The 20,433-nt window shown below is 32.6% G+C and overlaps 1 protein-coding gene across 2 annotated transcripts in view; it reads right to left on the bottom strand.

The window, feature by feature from the left end:
- LOC306652407 (sodium/hydrogen exchanger 2-like) overlaps positions 1-15,163 on the bottom strand; it is a 37,877-nt gene extending 22,714 nt beyond the window's left edge. Inside the window, exons 1-3 of one of the 2 annotated variants that reach the window (XR_013761387.1) lie at positions 15,009-15,163; positions 13,949-14,049; positions 11,752-12,087 (exon numbers count right to left, since the gene is read on the bottom strand). Coding sequence is in view for 1 of the 2 variants with exons in the window: in XM_079125319.1 (XP_078981445.1) it covers positions 11,976-12,068 (93 nt within the window). In the remaining variant the exon portion in view is untranslated. Of the gene's footprint in view, positions 1-11,751; positions 12,088-13,948; positions 14,119-15,008 lie in introns of those variants that run through there. The other variant, XM_079125319.1, reaches the window with a different exon arrangement.
- Between the last annotated feature and the right edge of the window lie 5,270 nt (positions 15,164-20,433).

Below are 20,433 nucleotides of genomic sequence, written 5' to 3'. Positions count from 1 at the left end.
ATAGCCAAAGCAATCCTTAGAAAAAGAGAATTGTTGGAGACATCACTATACTGAACTTCAAATTATATTACAGAGCTAATAATAATGGAATAGAAGAGAAGTCATAGATGCAAACCCACATAAATACAGTTATTTCTTACTAGATATTTTGGTCAGCTTTTTCACTGCTGTGACTAAAAGACTTGACCAGAACGACTGTAGAAGAGGAAAGTTTATTTGAGGGCTCATGGTTTCAGAGCTTTCAGTCCATAGTCAGCTAGCTCCATTCCTTGGGGCTCCAGGTGAGACTGAACATCATGGTGGAAGAGCGGTGAAGGGAAGTGGCTCACATAATGAACAAGAAGGAGAGACAGACTCCACTTGCCAGATGCAAAATATATATCCCAATAGCATACCCCAGCGAGCAGCCTCCTCTAGCCACACCCTGCCCATCTTCAGTTTCCACTCAACCCCATCAGGGGATTAATTCACTGATTGGGATAAGACTCTCATAACCCATCATTTATCCTCTAAACCTTCTTGCATTGTCTCATATGTGAGCTTTTGGGGGACAACTCACATGCAAACTGTAACACTAAACAAATATTCCAAAAACATATATTTGGGAAAAGATAGCATTTTAAACAAATGGTGCTGGGAAATCTAGAAATCCATACTTAGAAGAAATTTAACCCTTATCTCTCACCCTGAACAAAAGTCAACTCAAAATGGATCAAAGACATAGTAAATAGACCAGAAACCCTGCAACTGTTCAAAGAAAATATAGATCCAGCACTCCATCATGTAGTACAGGAGCATACATCCTTAACAAGACTGGTAAAATGCAAGAAATAAAATTAAAAATCCATAAGTAGGATGGCATCAAATTGAAAAGCTTCTACACAGGAAAGGAAACAAAATCATGAGGAGAGAGCCTACAGAATGAAAGAAAATTTTGCCATCTGCTCTTCAGGGCACTAATATACACAATGTAAAAGAACTCAAAAAGCTTCACACCAACAAACCATATAACTCAATTGATAAATGGGAAAAAGAACTAAACAGACGCTTTGCCAAAGACAAAATACAAATTGACAACATGTGTATGAAAAAAATGTTCAAAATCTCTAACAATTAAGGAAATGAAATAAAAACTACATTGATATTTTATCTGACTCCAAAGGACAAATATCAAGTACAAATAATAATAATAAATGTTTGTGAGAATGTGTGATAAAACGTACTCTCATACATTTTTGGTGGGACTGCAAATTGGTGCAACCACTGTAGAAAGCAGAATGAAGATTCCTCAAGAACTGGAAATGGACCCACCATATGACCCAGTCATCCCACTCCTCAGTATACACCCAAAAGATTTTAAATCGGCATACTACAGGAATGCAGCCATATCAATGTTTATAGCAGCACAATTCCCAATAGCCAAGATATGGAACCAAACTAAGTACACTTCAACAGAAAATGAATAAAGAATATGTGGTATATATACAAAATGGGTTACTACTCTGCCATAAAAAAGAATGAAATTGTGGCACTTGCCAGTAAATGGATGAAACTAGGGACGAACATGCTATGTCAAATAAGCAAGTCCCGAAAAGACAACAGTCAAATGTTTTCTCTGATATGGGGAAGTTAATCCAAAATAAGTGTGCATGGTGGGGGGAAATGTGCTGGAAATTCCATCTGAGGGAATATAAATAGAGTAGCTGAAGAGGATAGAGGGGGAGGAAAAAGGGATGTGATAGAATAATAACAGTAGAATAAATCTGAACAAACTTTTGTATGGACATACATGAATATACCACAGTGACTCTCACCACCAAGTATATCCACTATTAAAAAATACTACAAGTAAATTGCAAAAAGATAGTAGAATAGAGGGAGGAGAACTGGTGAGGGAGCATGTGGGAGTAGGAAAGTACTGGGGACCAACTAGAGCAAATTATATGCTTTGCTTTCATTATCATGTCAAAATGTATCCAAACATCATATAACACTAAAAAGAATAAAAAATACAATTAAATAAAATAAATGGAAAATCTAATACAAAATTTTTACAAGTAAAGAGTTATGAACTAAGAATCAAATTCCTGAAAAACTCCAAGGCTTGGTGGACTAACTTGTAAATTTTACAAACACTTGAAATATTTAATATTATTTCTCTGAAACTTTTAAAAATGTACAAGGAGGCAACACTTCCTAATTCATTCAGTGAAGCCAATATTATCCTGATGCAAAAACCAGACAAAAATCATTAGGAAAAATATGCAGAATTATGTCAGTTACAAAAAGTGTTGCCAAAATTAGCAAAAAAAAAAAATACAGCAAATAACTATAAGGTAATACTTAATTTTACTGTGAATTTTTTATTTTGCTTCAGACAGTGTGGTTTTTTACAAAATGTAAGTTTGTGGCAATCTTGCATAGAGTATTGGCACCTTTTGTATTCCAACATATGATTATCTCATGTCCTGCATCACATTTTGGTCATTGTTCTAATACTACAAATGTTTTTCGTTATGTCATTTTGGTGATATGTGAACAGTGATTTTGTTATTACTATTGTAATTGTTTTGGGCGCCAGGAAATCCAGTCCTTTAGGGGAGCTAGTGATGTATTCTGACTAATCTACCAATGGATTCCCATCTTTCTCCTAGTCCTTAAGCACCCCATTCCCCAGTAGCAATTAATTGAACCAATCAATAACACTACTGTGGCCTCTAAGTGTTGAAGTAAAAGGGAGAGTTTCATATCTCTCACCTTAAATCAAAAGTTAAAAACAAATTTCAACTTAATGAGGAAGGTATGTGAAAAGCTGTAATAGACCAAAAGCTGGGCCTCTTATGCCAAATAGGCAACTCGTGAATGCAAAAGAAAAGTTATTTAAAGAAAATGGGTGTTACTGCAGTGAACACACAAATGATAAGAAACTGAAATTGTTTTTTTTACTAATATTGAGAAAGTTTAAGTGGTCTAGATAAAATATCAAACCAAACATAATATTCCCTTAAACCAAAGCCTCATCCAGAGGAAAACACTGACTCTCCTCAACTTTATGAGGACTGTGAAAGATGAGCAAGCTGCTTAAAGAAAAATCTAAGTGAGCAGAGTTTAGTTGGTGAGGTTTAAGAAAATAAGGCATCTCCATAACATAAGAGTGCAAGGTGAAATTCCAAGAACTCATTTAGAAGATGCAGCAATTTGTCCAGAAGTTGTAGTTAAGATAACTCATGAAGGTGGATGCATTAAATGACAGAATTTCAATGAAGATGAAACAACCATACATTAGAATATAAAGAAATTTCATAGTTTCAAAGGGCAGGTACTCTAATATTAGGGGATGATATGGCTAGTGACTTTAAGTTTAAGCCAATGCTCATTTACCACTCCAAAAATTTTAGCACCCTCAAAAATTATACTAAATTTTCTTTTGTCTGTGCTCTATATATGGAAAAGCCCTAAATAACAGTACATCTCTTTACAATATTTTGGTTTTTTCTTCAATGATTCTATAGTTGTTTATTTATTTGTTCTAATTAGTTATACAGGACAACAGAATGCATTTTGATTCATTGTACATGAATGGAGCACAACTATTCATTTCTCTGGTTGTACATTATGTAGAATCATACCATTCATACAATTATTCAAGTATCTAGAGTAATAATGTCAATTTCATTCCACCATCTTTTTTTTTTTTTTTTTTTTTGCAGTGCTGGGGATCGAACTCAGGGCCTTGTGCTTGCAAGGCAAGCACTCTACCGACTGAGCTATCTCCCCAGCCCTCATTCCACCATCTTTCCCACTCCCCTCTCCCCTTCCATTTCCTCATTATCCTATGTCCAATCCAAAGTTCCTTCATTCATCCTTAATGACTATTTTAAGCCTGCTGTTGAGATCTTTGAAAAATTCATTTCAAAATATTACTGCTCAAGAGCTCTGATGCAGATATTCAATAAGATTAATGACATTTGCATGCCTGTTCACACAATGTACATTCTGCAGATTGTAGATCAAGAAGTCATTTGAATTTCAAGTCCTATTTGAGAAATATGTCTTGGAAGACTATAGCTTTCATAGATATTAATTCTTCTGATGAATTTGAGCAAAATAAATTGAAACAATCATGAAAAGGATTCACCATTCTAGATTCCTTTAAGAATATTCATGATTCATGGGAGGAGATGAAAACATCAATATTAACAGGAGTTTGGAAGAAGTTGATTCCAACTTTCATTGAATTTCTTTGAATGACTCAAGACATCCATGGAGGAAGTAACTGTACATGTGGTGGAAATAGTGAGAAAACTAAAAGTAAAGTCTGTAGATGTAACGGAACTGCTGCAATCTCAAAAAACAGATGAGAAGATGCTTCATATGATTGAGAAAAGAAAATCACTTCTTGAGATGCAATCCACTTTGGGTGAAGTTGCTTTGAATGCTGTTGAAATTACAATATATTTAATTACATAAACTGAACTGATAAAGCAACATCATTGTTGAAGAGGACCGACTCTGATTTTGAAAGACTTCTACTGTGGGTAAAATACTATCAAATAGCACATCTTCAGAGAAATCATTTGTGAACGAAGTTAATTGATGAGCCCAACTCCATTGTTGTCTTAATTTAAGAAATTTCCAGTCACCCCAGTCTTCAGCAATCACAACCCTAATCAGTCAGCAATCAGAAACATCCAATGGAAGGGTCTCCACCAGTAAAACAATATGACTCATCGAAGGCTCAGATGTATGTTAGTATTTTTTATTATTTAAGGATTTTTTCTTAAATCGAGGCATATTCATTTTTTTCCTTTAGGCATAACGCTATTTGATACTTAATAGACTATAGTGTAACTATAACACTAACTTTTATACGCACCAGGAAATATGCATATACCCTACAATATATGCAATACCCTACAATAATAAAATGAAGGAAAAAATAAATATCAATTGATGCATAAACTTTTGACAAAATTTGACGACTTTTCATGGTAAAATACTTAAAAGAGTTTTATAAGGAATTTTCCTTAACCTGATAAAGGGTATTTAAGAAAACCTACAAGTAATATGAACTCAATGGCAAAAGCTGAACGTTTGCTACCTAAGGTTAGTAACAAACAAGGAGGCCTGTATTCACCATTGTTATCTTAACAGTTTTAAAAGTTGTAGCCAGAGAAATTAGGCAAATAAAAGTCATTCAAGGTGGAAAGGAAGAAGGAAAACCATCTCTAGCTACAGATAATATGCTATACATAAAAATTCCCAAAGGATCCATACAAAAGTAACTGGAATTTAAATATAGTTAGTAGTTACAGGTACAAGATCAACGCATAAACTTTGGTTGTATTCTTACATATCTGAAAAGAAAATTAACAAAAGTAATAACATTAAAGAGCATAAAATGCCTGGAACTAATTTAACCAAGGATGTGAAAGACTTGTACACTAAAATATATAAAATATTAACAAAATAAATAAGAACTGAATAGACGTAATTCTACATCAAGTACAACCAACACAGTGAGAAGTTTTACTCCATACATGTATGTCAAAATACATTCTGCTACCATATATAACCACAAAGAACAAATAAATTTTTTTTAAAAATGGAATGCAGGAGGGGTACATTGTCCCTCTCTTCTCTGAGAGGACTCACTCTGTCCCTTGAAAGTTTCTCCTTTCTCTTTTCTTCTCCCCTCAATAAACTCCTTCCTGTTACACTAAGCAAGATATCTGTAGTGGTTAATTTGAATTGTCAACTTGATTGGGTTAAGAGGTGTCAATTATTAAGAGGCTTCTGTGTGTGTCAATGGGGTGTGTCTAGGAATGATTAGAATGTGGGTTAGTGAACTGAAGTGGAGACCCTCCCAAAGCGTGGGCACCATGGCCTAATAGGATGGTGGCTTGGATGGAATAAAAGTTGGAAGAACAAGGAAGCAGATGCAGATGCAAACTCAGTTCTTCCTGAACAGGTTCTTGATTGCTGCTTCTATCTTCTGAGGATATCCAACTCTCACTTCTGCACTTTTCCAAAGTGGATTCTGCCAGTGATTCTCTAGGTAGTTTCCAGAAGCCTCGGACTCAGACTAGGGTAAGTGGCCAGGACTGTTTCTGCCACGCTGCATGACAAGGTCTGGGCATGGGGAAGGGCTTGGCAAGGCCACCATTCCAGGATATTGCCACTGTCATCTCTCCTAGGAATTGGGTATTTTCTTGTAATTATCATACTTATAACTATGCAACTGCATTCATATTTCCTGGATTATTGTGATAAGAATTTAACCTCAATGAGTCTGCAAAGCTTGGAGGAGGATGAGGAATGCTTTAAAAAATGTACCAATATCACACATAAGTCTAAAAGTACAGAGTTTGAGGAGTTCTTCATAAAACTACAGGAATTGCTTGCTCCTATGCTGACCACACCTGCCCCAGTTAATGCTTTGTCAGCAAAACAACCTGACAAACAGAACAGGAGACTTGTCCCCCACAGTACAAGGACTGCCCTACTTAGTTTACAGGATTGGGGGACATTTGTGGTATCCACCTAGAGGGAAACAAGTGAATAAGTATAAGGACCCACCTCCCACAGATCCCCCTCTTTCCTATTCAGGAGTGTACAATGAAATTGGTGAATGAATAATTAATATTAATGGTAAATGGACCATTAATGTCCAATGTTTGTCCTTCCTTCAAATGCATGGACATCAAGGGCCATCCTGGAAATGTAGGACTAAAGAACAAAGAAACAGCATATGCAAATAACTAGAAAAATTTTATAAGATCAAATGCCCTCATTGCATATTAACTGGTTATGAGTAGTTTATGCTGGCTTAGGTCTTGCATATGTGTTACAATAGGTGGAGGACAAATCAATAACAAAGAATATTAAGATAGAAATTAAGCACTCACACTGTTTGGCAGTAAATAACCTAACTTAGTTTTAACTGAGCTTGTTTAGGTAATAGAGTAGACCTTTAAGGTTAAATCAAAAACATAATAATGTGTGTTAAAGATTAAGTGCATGTTTTGCTTAGCAGTTCAGTAAAATTAGCTTAAAACAAAATAGAGTCATTATGCTGACAATAGGTCTGCCACCAAGGGGTAAACAAAGGCCAGTAGGATGAAAAGAGAAAAATACCTTTCACTGTAATATGCTTATGTGAGTAACTTTAAGTAAATATAGAAAGTTGACTTTAATGTACCCACTATGTGTTAGACACCTGGTGGAAAGTGTGTTAATGACAAATCTTGTGGTAATTTTTCTATGACTTCTATCCTGTTTAATCCTGCTTTACATAATACTATGCAAGAAGAGATAAAATAAATCTGAGCAGCACCTGCTTCAAGTTGCTCCCGGGGTTCGCATTGTTCCTCTGTGCCGACCCCACCCATCCTTTGGTAACCCCCAAGTTGCTGCGGTTGGCTCCTGGCAGGTAAGACTGTTGATCCTTCTAAAGCTTCGGCCTCTTGGATTACACAGCTACTGGTTCTTCCAGTTCTCCAGCTGCGGATGGTCATTGTGGACTATCCAGCTTCTGGTTATATGAACCAATCTAATAAATCCCCTTTTACAATCATACTTCCTGTTGATTCTGTTCCTCTAGAGAACCCTGACTAATACAATATCTGAAATCTTTCTGGAATTGATTGCAAGAATCAGGATTTGAAGAGGGTGTTTCGCAGTGCCTCATTTTCTTGGAAAGCCCCAGCTCCGTAACATCCCAACTGTGGTTTGGGTATTTAAATAGATGTATCTATATGTAAAACTTATAAAATGGTACCCTCTTATATGTGCAATTTATTTTTTGTCACTTGTATTTCAATAAACCTTTTACAAAATTAACCAAAAGAAGTAACCATAATCTAAGCATTTCCAACAGGAAACAATATTTTAACTGACATGGAAACCATATTTTCCTTTCATTTCATTCTATCTATTCTAGGGAATAAGCAATTATATATAAATATTAAATTTTATTCATTAGACTAATTGTAATTAGCAATATTTGTCTGTTACTTTAAATATTATATACGTGTTACATAGTTTATATACATTTTTCATTTTAGAAGAAAAGAGATGTAAACATAAAATCAGAGTTAGAGAGAAGTACTGGAATATTTTATATTAATTCAAAATACCTGTAAAATCTCAGGAATTTTCTCTTTCTATGTATATGTAATTTCTAAGATTTAACTAATAAAATTTTATAGAAGTAATGCCAAACTAGTCATAACGATGCTCAGGTGATGGTCTGTAAATGTCATTGTCTATCAAAAGCTTCAAGAGCCTTGGAGAAATGGCTTGTTTCAAGTCTAAATCAGTAATATGATCCTTGGATATCTTATTATCCTAAACAGGGAAAAAGTTCTTAAAGATTTCTTGAGTGATGTTAGAAACACATGGAGGTCAACTCTGACGAACACTCACTGGCCAAAGATGGGATTGTTTAAGCATGAATAAGCTAAATATTTAAAAGCATCAAATATACATCAAATATAAAAACACATCAAATAGTAAATATCTATTAATTTATAAAGATGCTTAATTCTCTCTAATCAGCTTTGGAAGTTTCTAGTATATCAGACCGGTACTCAAAAAGGAAAAAACAAAGTGAAGAAATTAAAGCCCATATCCTGCCTTTCCTGCAAGGAAACAGCTTCAGGTTTATCAAATACTTAATGAACTGTACTTCTTCTTTATAGAAGAATTCTAGCTAAGAAGTGAAGGAATGTTATAAATAGGAAGCTACCATTTTGCAACCTCTGATGAAATGAACAGCTTGGGTAATAGTCATCAAATTTGGAGAACCTTATACTGAGTTGATTAAGCTGATAACTCTTGAACCCAATTTTCAAGTGATGATGATTCTCAATTTTAAAGGAAATTATATTTCCTCTGATTAAATTCTATATGAAATAAACATTATTACCTATGAAGTACCCTTAATAAATAATACATAATTAAAAAGGTATCTATATGAACATCAAATGTATTGATTTAATAGAGATCAGAGATTAGAGAAACATGTTAAATTATACTGCAAGGGCTCATTCAGTCAAATATAGAGACTGAGAATTTCTACAGAGAGATTATCCACTTTCTTCAACAAATGATTGACTTATTAAAGATGTAAATTGAATCTGTTATGTATTAAAGGAGATGAATCTACCATAACTGTGTGAACTTGTTGAGTCCTGCTTCAAACAAAACAAACATGAAGAGATGGTGAGGCAATAAGGGAAAAATGAACATGTACTATATATGTACTATATGTAACATGTATTGATAACACTAATGAATTATTGTTAATATGGGGATGTGATGATGGTATTGTGGTTTTCATTTATCTGTTAGTATACTGAAGTATTTGTAGGTGAAATAATATGTCTGGAATTTGCTTTACATCTATTCCAGAAGAAAATGTAATTTGCAGTGTGGAAATAACATAAACCTAAAATTCCAAATAGATGATAATTATTTAAACTAAGTAATAAATATTCAAAGATTCATTTTATTTTCTACTTTTTTATGTGTTCAAAATAAAATAATAAATTTTAATGATCTGTTGAGTTCATATGGTCATGTATAATAGAAAACATCCTTGCCTAGTAGCTATTAAAGGCTTATGAAAGTATTTTGAATGTAAAAAAAACAACCTTATTGAAAGTTAATTTGGCATTCATAATTAACTTGCAAGTCAAAATTAATTTGCAAGTCTCTGGATTCAGACTGTCAGATATAAAATTTTGGTTTTCCCGATTATTAACTGTACAACCTTGGGAATGTTATATTGGTTTTTCTCAGCACTTTAATGGAAATGATGATGGTATTAACTTCAGAGGCAAAGTGAAATCTAGCTAAAATAATTATGAGAAACTTTTAGCACAATACACGGCACATAAAAATGTCCAATAAAGGTTAACTAATTTTATTAATATTTATTTTCAGGCACCATTTTAAAAAATTTTTAAAACAGTTTTAAAAGAAAACTGTTCAAATCACTACTTTTTATTTGTTCTCATTAGTTATACATGAGAGTAGAATGCACTTTGGCACATTATACATAAATGGAGTATAATTTCTCATTCTTCTGGTTGTATGTAATGTAGAATCACACTGGTTGTGTAGTCACATATGCACATAGGGTATTAGTGTAGTGTCTGATTCATTCTACTATCTTTCCTAACCCTATACATCCTCCCCTCCCTTCACTCCCCTCTACCTATTCAAAAGTAATTCTATTTGTAATATTATAGAACTTTGAACCTGTATAGCATTGGCAGAAATCATCTGGTAACTTTAGATAGATTGAAGCCCAAATCACCTAAAATAATTATCTATTCATCTGGGAACAGAGATACAAAGATATTATAGGACCCATTTTTCTCTCACTTGGATAAATTGATTCTCTTTTTTTTCCATCCAGACCCTGTCTTTTCCTCCCAACCCATTATTTAAGTTGAAAAATTGATTAGATACAGGGGAATAAAGGGAAGGAATGGGGATACAAATAGGAAAGACAGTGGAATAAATCTGATATAACTTCCTATGTGCATATGTAAACACATTACATTGAATCTCATCATCATGTACATCCACAGGACTGAAATCCTAATTAGAATAAGAAATGTTCTTTGCTTGTATAAATATATCAAAGTAGATTCTACTGTCATGAAACTAAAATGAACCAATAAAAATTAAAAATATGCAAAAGATAAAAATGAATAAATAAAACTAGGACCTTTTTTTAAAAAAAGAATCTGACAATTAAGAATACACATATATTTCTTCAGAACACTTTGAACATTATAATTCATACCCTAATATAAGAAGTAGTATTTATGGCAAGTGTAGTGACACATGCCTGTGTTTCCAGCTAGTTGGGAGGCTGAGGCAGGAGGAGCACCCATTTGAGGCTGGTCTCAGCAACCTTGCAAGAGACTAAGCAATTTAGCAAGACCCTGTCTCAAAATAAAAAAAAAAATAAAAAGGACTGGGGATGACTCAGTGGTTAAGTATCCTTGGATTCAATCCCTCGTGCCAAAAAAATGGAATATTTATGACCTTGAAATTTAAAAAATGTTTATGACCAAGAAATCAGAAAATGAGCTTATTATATCATTATGAGAAAATGATTTAAATTATGTATGAACTGACATAAAAATTATATTCAACCATTATTATTAAATGTTTGTGTTCTAGCATTTCTCTCAAGAGCTCAAAGTGGTCTTCATATCCATTCAGCTCTATTCTTTAAGACTTTACATTGCAGAGTAACTCCATCATCCAGCATACAATCAAAACAATATTTTTGACACGTTAAGTGGCACTTACAATAAATTTATGTGTATCTAATGTACAAAATGCATAGAATCAAAAATTGTCTTCCCAGAAGTGACCTAAATATTGCAGGTTTAAGTCAAACTTTTTATAACATAAATATAAACTTCTTAATTTCAAAATAAATGTGTGCCTTACCACTTGCCAACAGTATTTTTCTCCTGTGAAGAGGAGGGAAAGAATTCTGATGTGCTGTAATAATTTTCAGATTTCTAAATTATCAAAGCAACATTAACTAATATTTAATTGTAGACATATTAAAACTATTTTTCCATGATCTAAAGTTTTAAAATTTGGAATTTGGCAACTTTCTAGTAACAAAAACTACTTTAATACTAAACCACCCAATATTTGTGATTTGTTAAATAGATTTTACTGTAGAAAATTGTATATTCAAGAAAATGCCTTAAGTATCACATAATCCAGTGCACTTTCAGTTAAATAGAAATTGTTAAAGCGCTTTACTATGAGTGACAAATCTATGACTTAAACTCTGATGTTTCATTTCATTTACCATGCCTATATTCCTGTGATACATACAGCAACAGAGATTCATTTGGAAATATAAAAAGAAAAGTAACTAGATTTTGTTTGTGTAATTAATAGAGTGATATGTGCTTTAAAAAAAGTCTTACCACTCTCCTGATTTTATAAAGGTTTGTGGTCAATATTTCTTGAATATTAGCCATAACATCCTGATCAGGAAGAGCTGGAGATGAGATTGGCATGGTTGTTTGATGGTTGTGGCTGGAAATAAAATACCTGGATTACTTACATGCATTCAACACACAAATATGCAAATTCAGAAACCACATTCAAAAAAGCTAATGTATCAATAAATAGATGTTTTCCAAAGATATTTTGAAAGGATAATTGAAGGCAGGGTGGAGAATGAGAAGCATAGGAAAGTCACATTGAAAAGCAGAAATCCAATCTTCGATCATAATAAAATCAAATATTAAGGTAATTTCTTCTTTTAACCCTATTTATCTCAACATTTAAAAATATACTTACAGTAGTTAAAAGGCAGTTCTTTTGATGTGTGCTAAAATTTTATAATTCAAATAACTGCATACTCTACATACAATGAAATAAATAAAATGCTGATAATATGTTCCTCAAAATACCTTTAGTAAAGTTGCAGATAAGATGTTTGTTAAGATTTAGTTTAAATAACTTACTCTTTATGGAAAGAAAATTGCAAGTAAGATAACTATGATGGCTGAGACCAAACATCAGAATTGTGCTATTTTATATTATATTGGAAAGATTTTTCAGATTTTCTTTTGAGTGTGAAACAATGAAATAATACGTGAATTTAATTTTACTACATACCCCTTTATAATGTTATTTTTATGTTAATCATGCAATTAATGCCTTATTCTCCAAGTTCTGGAAAATATTATTATTAATAAGGGATATCAAATCTTAAAGATTTACTATGTTTCTTATGCTAATATTAATTTCAGATATATATTATTAAATAAAAGAGAAATTAAATGATTTATATGGTCATTTCGGATAGTGGTAAGAGCCAATCTACCTAATTTAGATAAAATAAATTTCATATTTAGGGATCTAAATTAATCAGATTTGCTATATTCACTTCTCGAACACATCAAATTTATGTTGAGCCTGTGATGTGGTTTTAACTTTATAGATATGGCTTCATAAAAATATTAATGATATACATCCTAAATATTTTCAAAGTCTAATGTCCTTAAGGATTTTCAGCAAACAGCATACAATCATTATCCACTTATCTTTCCTTCTCTATAATAGATAATCCCTCTACATGCAGAAGATCCAGCTATGATGATTCTAAGCAGAGATTTCAGGAGTTCATCTGGTACAGCCCACATTAAAAAGGCAAGTCAAAATCCAAATAAAAAATTATGTTCTCTCTTAATTAAAAATCTTTTAAAATAAAAAAGTATTTTGTTAATATATTTCAATATCCTATTCCAGCAATTATTTCATAACTTTCTCTTGACATCCCTTAACTTCAGTCAATTGTTTAAAATTTCCAATTCCCAATCATGAATTTAGGATATTTTTGTTCATTTTTACCTTACATACTGTTTACTTTCAATTCTTACAGTTTCCTAAACATATTTTTTTCTGGTTACAAAATAAATATATGCATACTAACAAAAATATAGAAAATATAAAGAATAATTAAAAAATCAAATAATCTCACTACCTAGATAAAACTATGATTAAAATTTGGTATATGCATTTCCAGAATTTTTTATATCCAGATACAGATAATGGCACAAAAATTATATATTCTACAAAAATAATCACATATATACACATATGTATATATTTTCTATTTTTCAAAATTCTTATTCAATTCAATAGTGTACCACAGATACAGGTTCTTATCAATACTTACTTACATATCATCATCACTTGAAAAGATGTATATTGTTCTAGCTAATTATTAAATATTAAAGAAGAGCTAAGACTTAGTCCTTCATTTCTGGATATTGAATAGAGACATGAGCTATTTATTGGTTAAATGTATTCCTGTAAAATCAAGCACTGATCAGTAGAAAAAGATATATTCAATAATAAGTTACTAGCTGGGTGCAGTGGTGCACACCTGTAATCCCAGGAACTCCAGTGGCTGAGGCAAGAGGATCACCAGTTCAAAGCCAGCCTCAGCAAAAGTGAGGTGCTAAGCAACTCAATGAGACTCTGTCTCTAAATAAAATACAAAATAGAACTGAGGATGTGGATCAGTGGTCCAGTGCCCCTGAGTTCAACACCCAGTACCCCCAAATAATAATAATAATAATAATAATGTTAATTCTTTTATCTTTGTTTAAATATGAAACTGCAGTTACTTCATACTAATTTTAAAAATTACACTTAAAGGACAAAAATATTGTAGAATAAATTTAATCAAAAGAACAACCCTTCAAGAAAAATCTTATGATGCAGAAAAACATCAAATTCCTACTGAATCAGCACACACAATGAATAATCAGAGTAATAGTTTTCTATTACTTTTCATTCTTATGTTTTCCCTTTTGAGAGCAATCTACTCTCCCTCAACAATTGCCTGCAGATACACAGCCAGGAAATCACCAACTTATATACTTTTTCTATATTGATTCTCTCCAACAAAAACAAATTAAACACTTAACAGTTAACTAAATTCTTAATCAAAAACCTACACATTTATTTTACTTAACATGAATCCTTACCTGAAATAAAAATGCAAAGATAATTTTTCCTTTGGAGATCGATAACGTTTTTAAACCTTTAGAAGCTAAAATTTTAATAGACATAATTTAGTCCATTAAGCTCTATTTATTAATCTATGTTCAACAATGCAGCCAGTGGTGCCCAACCAAACATCCTCAATTTTATCTTAATTCCTTATGTTTTTTTTCCAAAAGGTGATGCAAGGAAAGGCAAACTATGTTTTAAAACTGAAACACAGCCTGGGAATGTGCTCAGTGGTAGAGTGCTTGCCTAGCATGTGTGAGGCACTGGTCAGCAACACATATAAATAAATTAAATAAAAGCCCATCATCGACTAAAAAACATTAAAAAAAAAAAAAACCCTAAAACACATGGAAGAGCCCTGTAATTGTTCTGTGGTAGCTAAACAGATAAAAACACACACACAATAATACACTAACACATGTACTTACAGCAAAGATGTAGTAGATGGTGTGTGTATTAGCTGGCCTGCTTCTGCCAGCTCAATGGCATGTTTTGTCTCAAGTTTTTCATAAAGAAGCACAATGCTGGATTTGGGCTGGTCATATTCTCTGAGCAAAATCTTCTGCAAATATCTGATGTTGAAATATTCAATCTGTTCACAAAGCAAATAAAATATAAATTGAAGGAATTTTATGCCACTTTTTCATGAGGTTTACACTTTGGTGAAAAGATCTCAAAACTGATTAACCACTGCCTAATCCAAATATACTTCATTTAAATATAAGTTTAATATGTGATACAGGGAGAAAAAAACTCACAAGAAATTCTAATTTAATTTCAAATATGTGCTTATGAAGAAATTAATTTTTTAGGTTTACCAAATAGTGTCAATTAGGCCAAGGAAAAGCAGACCATGAAAGAAAAAAACAACTCTAGGGGCAAAGACAGAAATAATAGCCTAGCAGGGTCTCCATTTCAGAAATAGCCATGAAAAAAGAGGGTACTTTATACAACTTATTTTCAAAGAATATAAATAGAAATGAGACATACTTTTGAAAGGTTTGCTTAAGGAACCTGAGTTTAAACTTACACAGTAAACTCACAAAATGGAAAGAAAAATAATGTTAATTCTTCTTTGTAACACCTGAATGGAAATGTTCAGCCTTGATTCTAGGCATAAGAGCTCAACCTCAAATTTGCTTAAGACGACGACAGGTGGCAGTATTGAGCTCAGAAAATAATGAAAGCAAACTAGAATGTTATGATAACAACTTTAATTGATAAAAATAATTGGACACAGAAATTTTGGGGACTAGAAAAAGATACTATTTTAGGAAAGGTTTTATATATATATATATATATATATATATATATATATATATATATATATATATATAACATGAGAAAAATGAGAGAAAAATGAAAAGGGATTACCCAAATTTGTGCAACCATGAAATTATCAAAGACTTTGTAACTCCTCACAGAAAAAAATAAATAAAAAGCTCACTGTATGAAACCATATAGAGCATGTTCAAACAGAAAGTGGAGTAATTAGCTCAAGCACTTTTTACTATAAAAAATTTGGTGTTTCTCCAAGTGTGGTCATAGAAATATCTATTTCAGGTTTGTCCAGGTCCCTTTTGGAAAATGTCTGAGATGTATACAAAATGGAATGAATAATACATATATGTTTAAAAGGTACTTTCAGAGATTCTAATGCATGTTGTATTTTTAGGCTAATTTATTAAGGACTCCTCTTTCATTTCATATCAACTTCAAGTTCTGCCATGTAGCCTTTGTTGGGGACAAATACAAGCACAAGTATGGATGGAGTCATTTCCCCAGAGAAAAGAGAATGGGGATCTAAGACTGATGCTGGGAAAGAAAGAGAGAGCAGCCTAAGGAGGGATTTATCCAGGTGGGCTGAGCTGATGAGGGTTGAATTCCAAGCATGGCAGAGACCAGAACAGCTCTTTAAGAAGATAGTAGGCCATGGATGCAATTGACTCTTGGATACTAGAGCTCTGATCCCTGTGGCCAGGCTGGCCTTCTGTATAGATGACCTCCAAGAGGGCACTTCTCTGGTTTCTTACAAGCAGAGTCCAACAGATGCTCCAAAGTGGCATTAGAGAAAACAAAGTCATAAATATGATAGAAACCACTACAAACCAAAGATCAGACTGTACTTAACTTTTCTGATATCATATAAGGCTTCAGAGTTTTGCATAGTACACAAATGCATGGCTTGCCCTCAAGAAGAAAAGAAATGGGAAAACGCTTCTCAAACTTTTAAAGAACTAACAATTGACCTTCAATGTGGAGAATAAAGAAAATTTCTCTGTCTGCTTATCTTGTGTATGTGTTGCACATTTTTCGAAGATATGAAGATTCTGAGCATCAGGATGAGAATTTGTTCTTCTGAACTGACAATAGATAGTAGCTCAAGTCATCAAAAAATGTCAGAAGTAGAAGGGTTAACATGATACAAACTGGACTGCTTCACATGAATACATAAATTATATATACATATTTTCAGGTTTTGCTTTTGCAAGCAGTTTCATCAGCTTATATTGTAACACTGTATGTTATACTTGTTCATGTATCTATGCCTTGTAGAAAACCACAAAATAATCTTCCTCTTCTCATAGAAACCTTTTTGCTTATTTGCTTATTTTATTTTTACCTAACAGTATATATCAAGTCTTATAATGATAATCATTTCTGCCTAAGAAAAGAAAGAAGTGAAAAGTCCAAAGCAAATAATGTAGCAACTTTCAAAGTTGCAAATTTCAAAGTGAAATATTGGTTTTCTTGTTTTTCCTCCCTTCCAAGAAATGCTTCAAGACATCCATTAGCTGTCCCTAGGGGGAAAAATTACCTTTGTGAAATATAGAAGACTGATAGCTGGAAAATGTTAAAATACTAATGATAAAAATGCAAACAGTAGTCTCTGGAAGGAGAAAGGTACATCCAAGAGTTTAATTGTTTTTCTACCATCACTATAAATAAGATAGAGGCAAAGAAACCTCAGAAAGAGATATACTTATGATTCTGGAAAGATCATTTCTCTCTTCTAACACCTATCCCAAGAATGATTTTGTTATTATGCTATTCATAAAAGTGAAAAAACCATTGTGAGTTAAATATAAAATACAACTGCATATAAGTACAAAAAAAATATTTGGGGCTGTCGGTGTATCTCAGTGGTATAGCACTTGCCCAGCATGCATGAGGCCCTGGGTTTTATCTCTAGCACTACTAAAAATAAAAAAAAAAATGTTTTGCTATTTGACTTGTCAGGAAAGGAAAAGCAATTAGTGTAAATACTACTGAATTAATTGTTTACATCCTTTCCCTATGATCAAAAATAAGCATTGAAATTCAATAAGTAGAAAAGATCTGTTTTGTTAGATCCTTTGCATCTATAATTATGGCAAAGAAGTCTATTATTTTTAATAGAGTTCACTATAAAGTTGTTTATATACTGAGGGAGACCAGCATAGTAATTTCCCTTGGTTCTCTTACCTTAGCCTCACTTTATAACTATCTTGGACAGTAACATAAAAGGATGCCTACAAATTATCAGGTGTCAGGACTTGTGTCATGTGTTTTTTGCTAAAAGTAAATCTGATATTTTACAGAGTTCCAGTCAGGATTTAACATCAAAGCAGTGAATTTTAATATATATTGCTATAGAACTACTTTGGAAAATATCATAATTAAACATAATTCAAATATTTGGGTTAAAATATAGGACTAGATTCAGTATAAGCATATAATGCCCTTTATAATTTATTGTCACTCATTTATTTATTCAAAAATATATACTGATAGCCTACTGAGTGAAAGGATCTCTTCTGAGTGCTGCAGTTATAGAATTTAACATGATAGACAAAGTCTCCACTCACACAACTTATACTGTAGTGGAAGAAAAACATGCAAAATTAAACATTTCGTTAATTATATTATATTCTTAAATCATCTGGAAGTATTTAATAAGCATTTTAGAATACCAGAGACTTATATATTATTCATAGAATTACAGTACACTGATACATTAGAGAAAACCTGAATGGTGAAGGAAGATGTTTCTGAGGAGACAAAATTTAAATTAAGACTTGAATGGCAAGAAAATACTGGACATGCAAGTATCACATAGAGGAGTACTCCAGGCAGAGACAATAGTATACACTGACTGACTTTAAGGTAGAAATATGCTGAATTTATCGGACAGAGAAAAATAGAATGACAAAATGACTGCAATGACAATCTCTCTGTAAATGACAGAGAGAATACTGTAAGATGGTAGAAGGAAATATCTCTGAAACTATACTTAATATTCCCAAGAGAAAGGGATGGCCTGTGAATTTTATGACACAAAGTTTAGTTTTAGAGTGTATTTTTGGTGTCAGTTGTGTACCTTTCTTGGTAAATAAAAGAAAGAGGAAAACCCTCACCTTTCTTTTTAGCTGCCATCTTTTTTTTATAACCATACCCAAAGAAGCAGACATAAAGAGAAATTGATTCATTTTGTTTCTTTTTTTCTACACAAATACAGATGTAACTTTTGGCAAATTTTCACTTGTCTTTCCAGTAATATTGTCCCCAGTGTTCTGATATATCTTCTATGCCAGCCAGCAAATGATCAAAGAACTGAAACAGAATGAAACATGTATCTAAATACAAAGCATATATGAAAAACTTGATCAATCACTGCCTAATTAAAGGATCCATCAAAAGCATCTACAAAATTGTGGACTACCTCTGATTTTCTTATATCATCCTAAACTCTTTTTTTTTTAATTTTTTGTTCTTTTTAGATATACTTGACAGTAGACTGTGTGTGACATATTATAAACTTTCTACCGAGTAAATACAAAAAGAAGCATCTATGCTTATATGTGACAATGTTGGCAGAATCTCTAGTATACTCATTAGAAATGCTGTATTTGAAGTCAAAAGAATTTTGTGTCAATTAATATTATATGATAGATTTATTCACCTATCAAGGATCTGGGCTTGGTATTATGAAGGAAACAAAAGAAGCAAAAGTCATGACCCCTGACTTTGAATGACTTAGAACCAAACTAGAGAGGGAGGCACCACTTAGAGATCAAGGTCAAACTTGGAATGTGTGTTTGTATAAATACAACGGGAAAAGGCAAACATAGGAAAGAAGTAGAAAAAGGTGGAATTAGAAGAGGCTCATATGAAAATGTGCGTTATGAAACTTACCCTGATTAAATGGGGGTATGTATAAGAAGAAGTCATACTATACACTCTGAACAGCATGAGAAAACATGTGAGGGAAAATAAGGAATTTCAGAAAAGAATCATAAAAACAGAAGGTTAGATAGATATGGGCCAAGGGTTGGACAAAAACGAGCAGCTTACAAAGTATTTTGAGTATTAAAATTAGAAGTTTAATTTGAGATGGCATCTCAGAATTTCATGTCCTGAATTTATGTATGAAGGAACAATCAACAAATCTAACTTGAGGAATAGTCTACAAACACATATTTTAAAAGTGCCATTGTCATGAAAGACAATGAAATGCTGATAAATAACTTTAAAAGTATTAAAAATATGACAACTAGATGCAAAGCATAATCCTGAATCAGGAGGAAAATGCTCTAAAAAGCATTATCAGAACATTTGACAAAACATTTAATGTAGAATTATATTAGGTGATAATATTGTATCAACTTTACCTTCCTGAATTGTATAAGCTAATTGTGATTATATACTAGAAAGTCATTTTTCTCAGAAAATACTTGCTGATGTATTAGAGGTGAATAGTCAGGGTATCTTCAACTTAGTTCTAAATGATGGGCGGGCAGATGATGTGGTTAGGGAAGGAGAACTGGAACCCTTACATGATCCAGCATCTGAAATGGAAATAAGGGAAGATGA

Source organism: Sciurus vulgaris, assembly GCF_902686455.1.
Source record: "Sciurus vulgaris genome assembly, contig: HiC_scaffold_182_arrow_ctg1, whole genome shotgun sequence".
In the NCBI taxonomy this organism is placed as follows: Eukaryota; Metazoa; Chordata; class Mammalia; order Rodentia; family Sciuridae; genus Sciurus; species Sciurus vulgaris.
The sequence above is the reverse complement of the archived record's forward strand: the minus strand, read 5'-3'. Positions and strand labels throughout refer to the sequence as shown.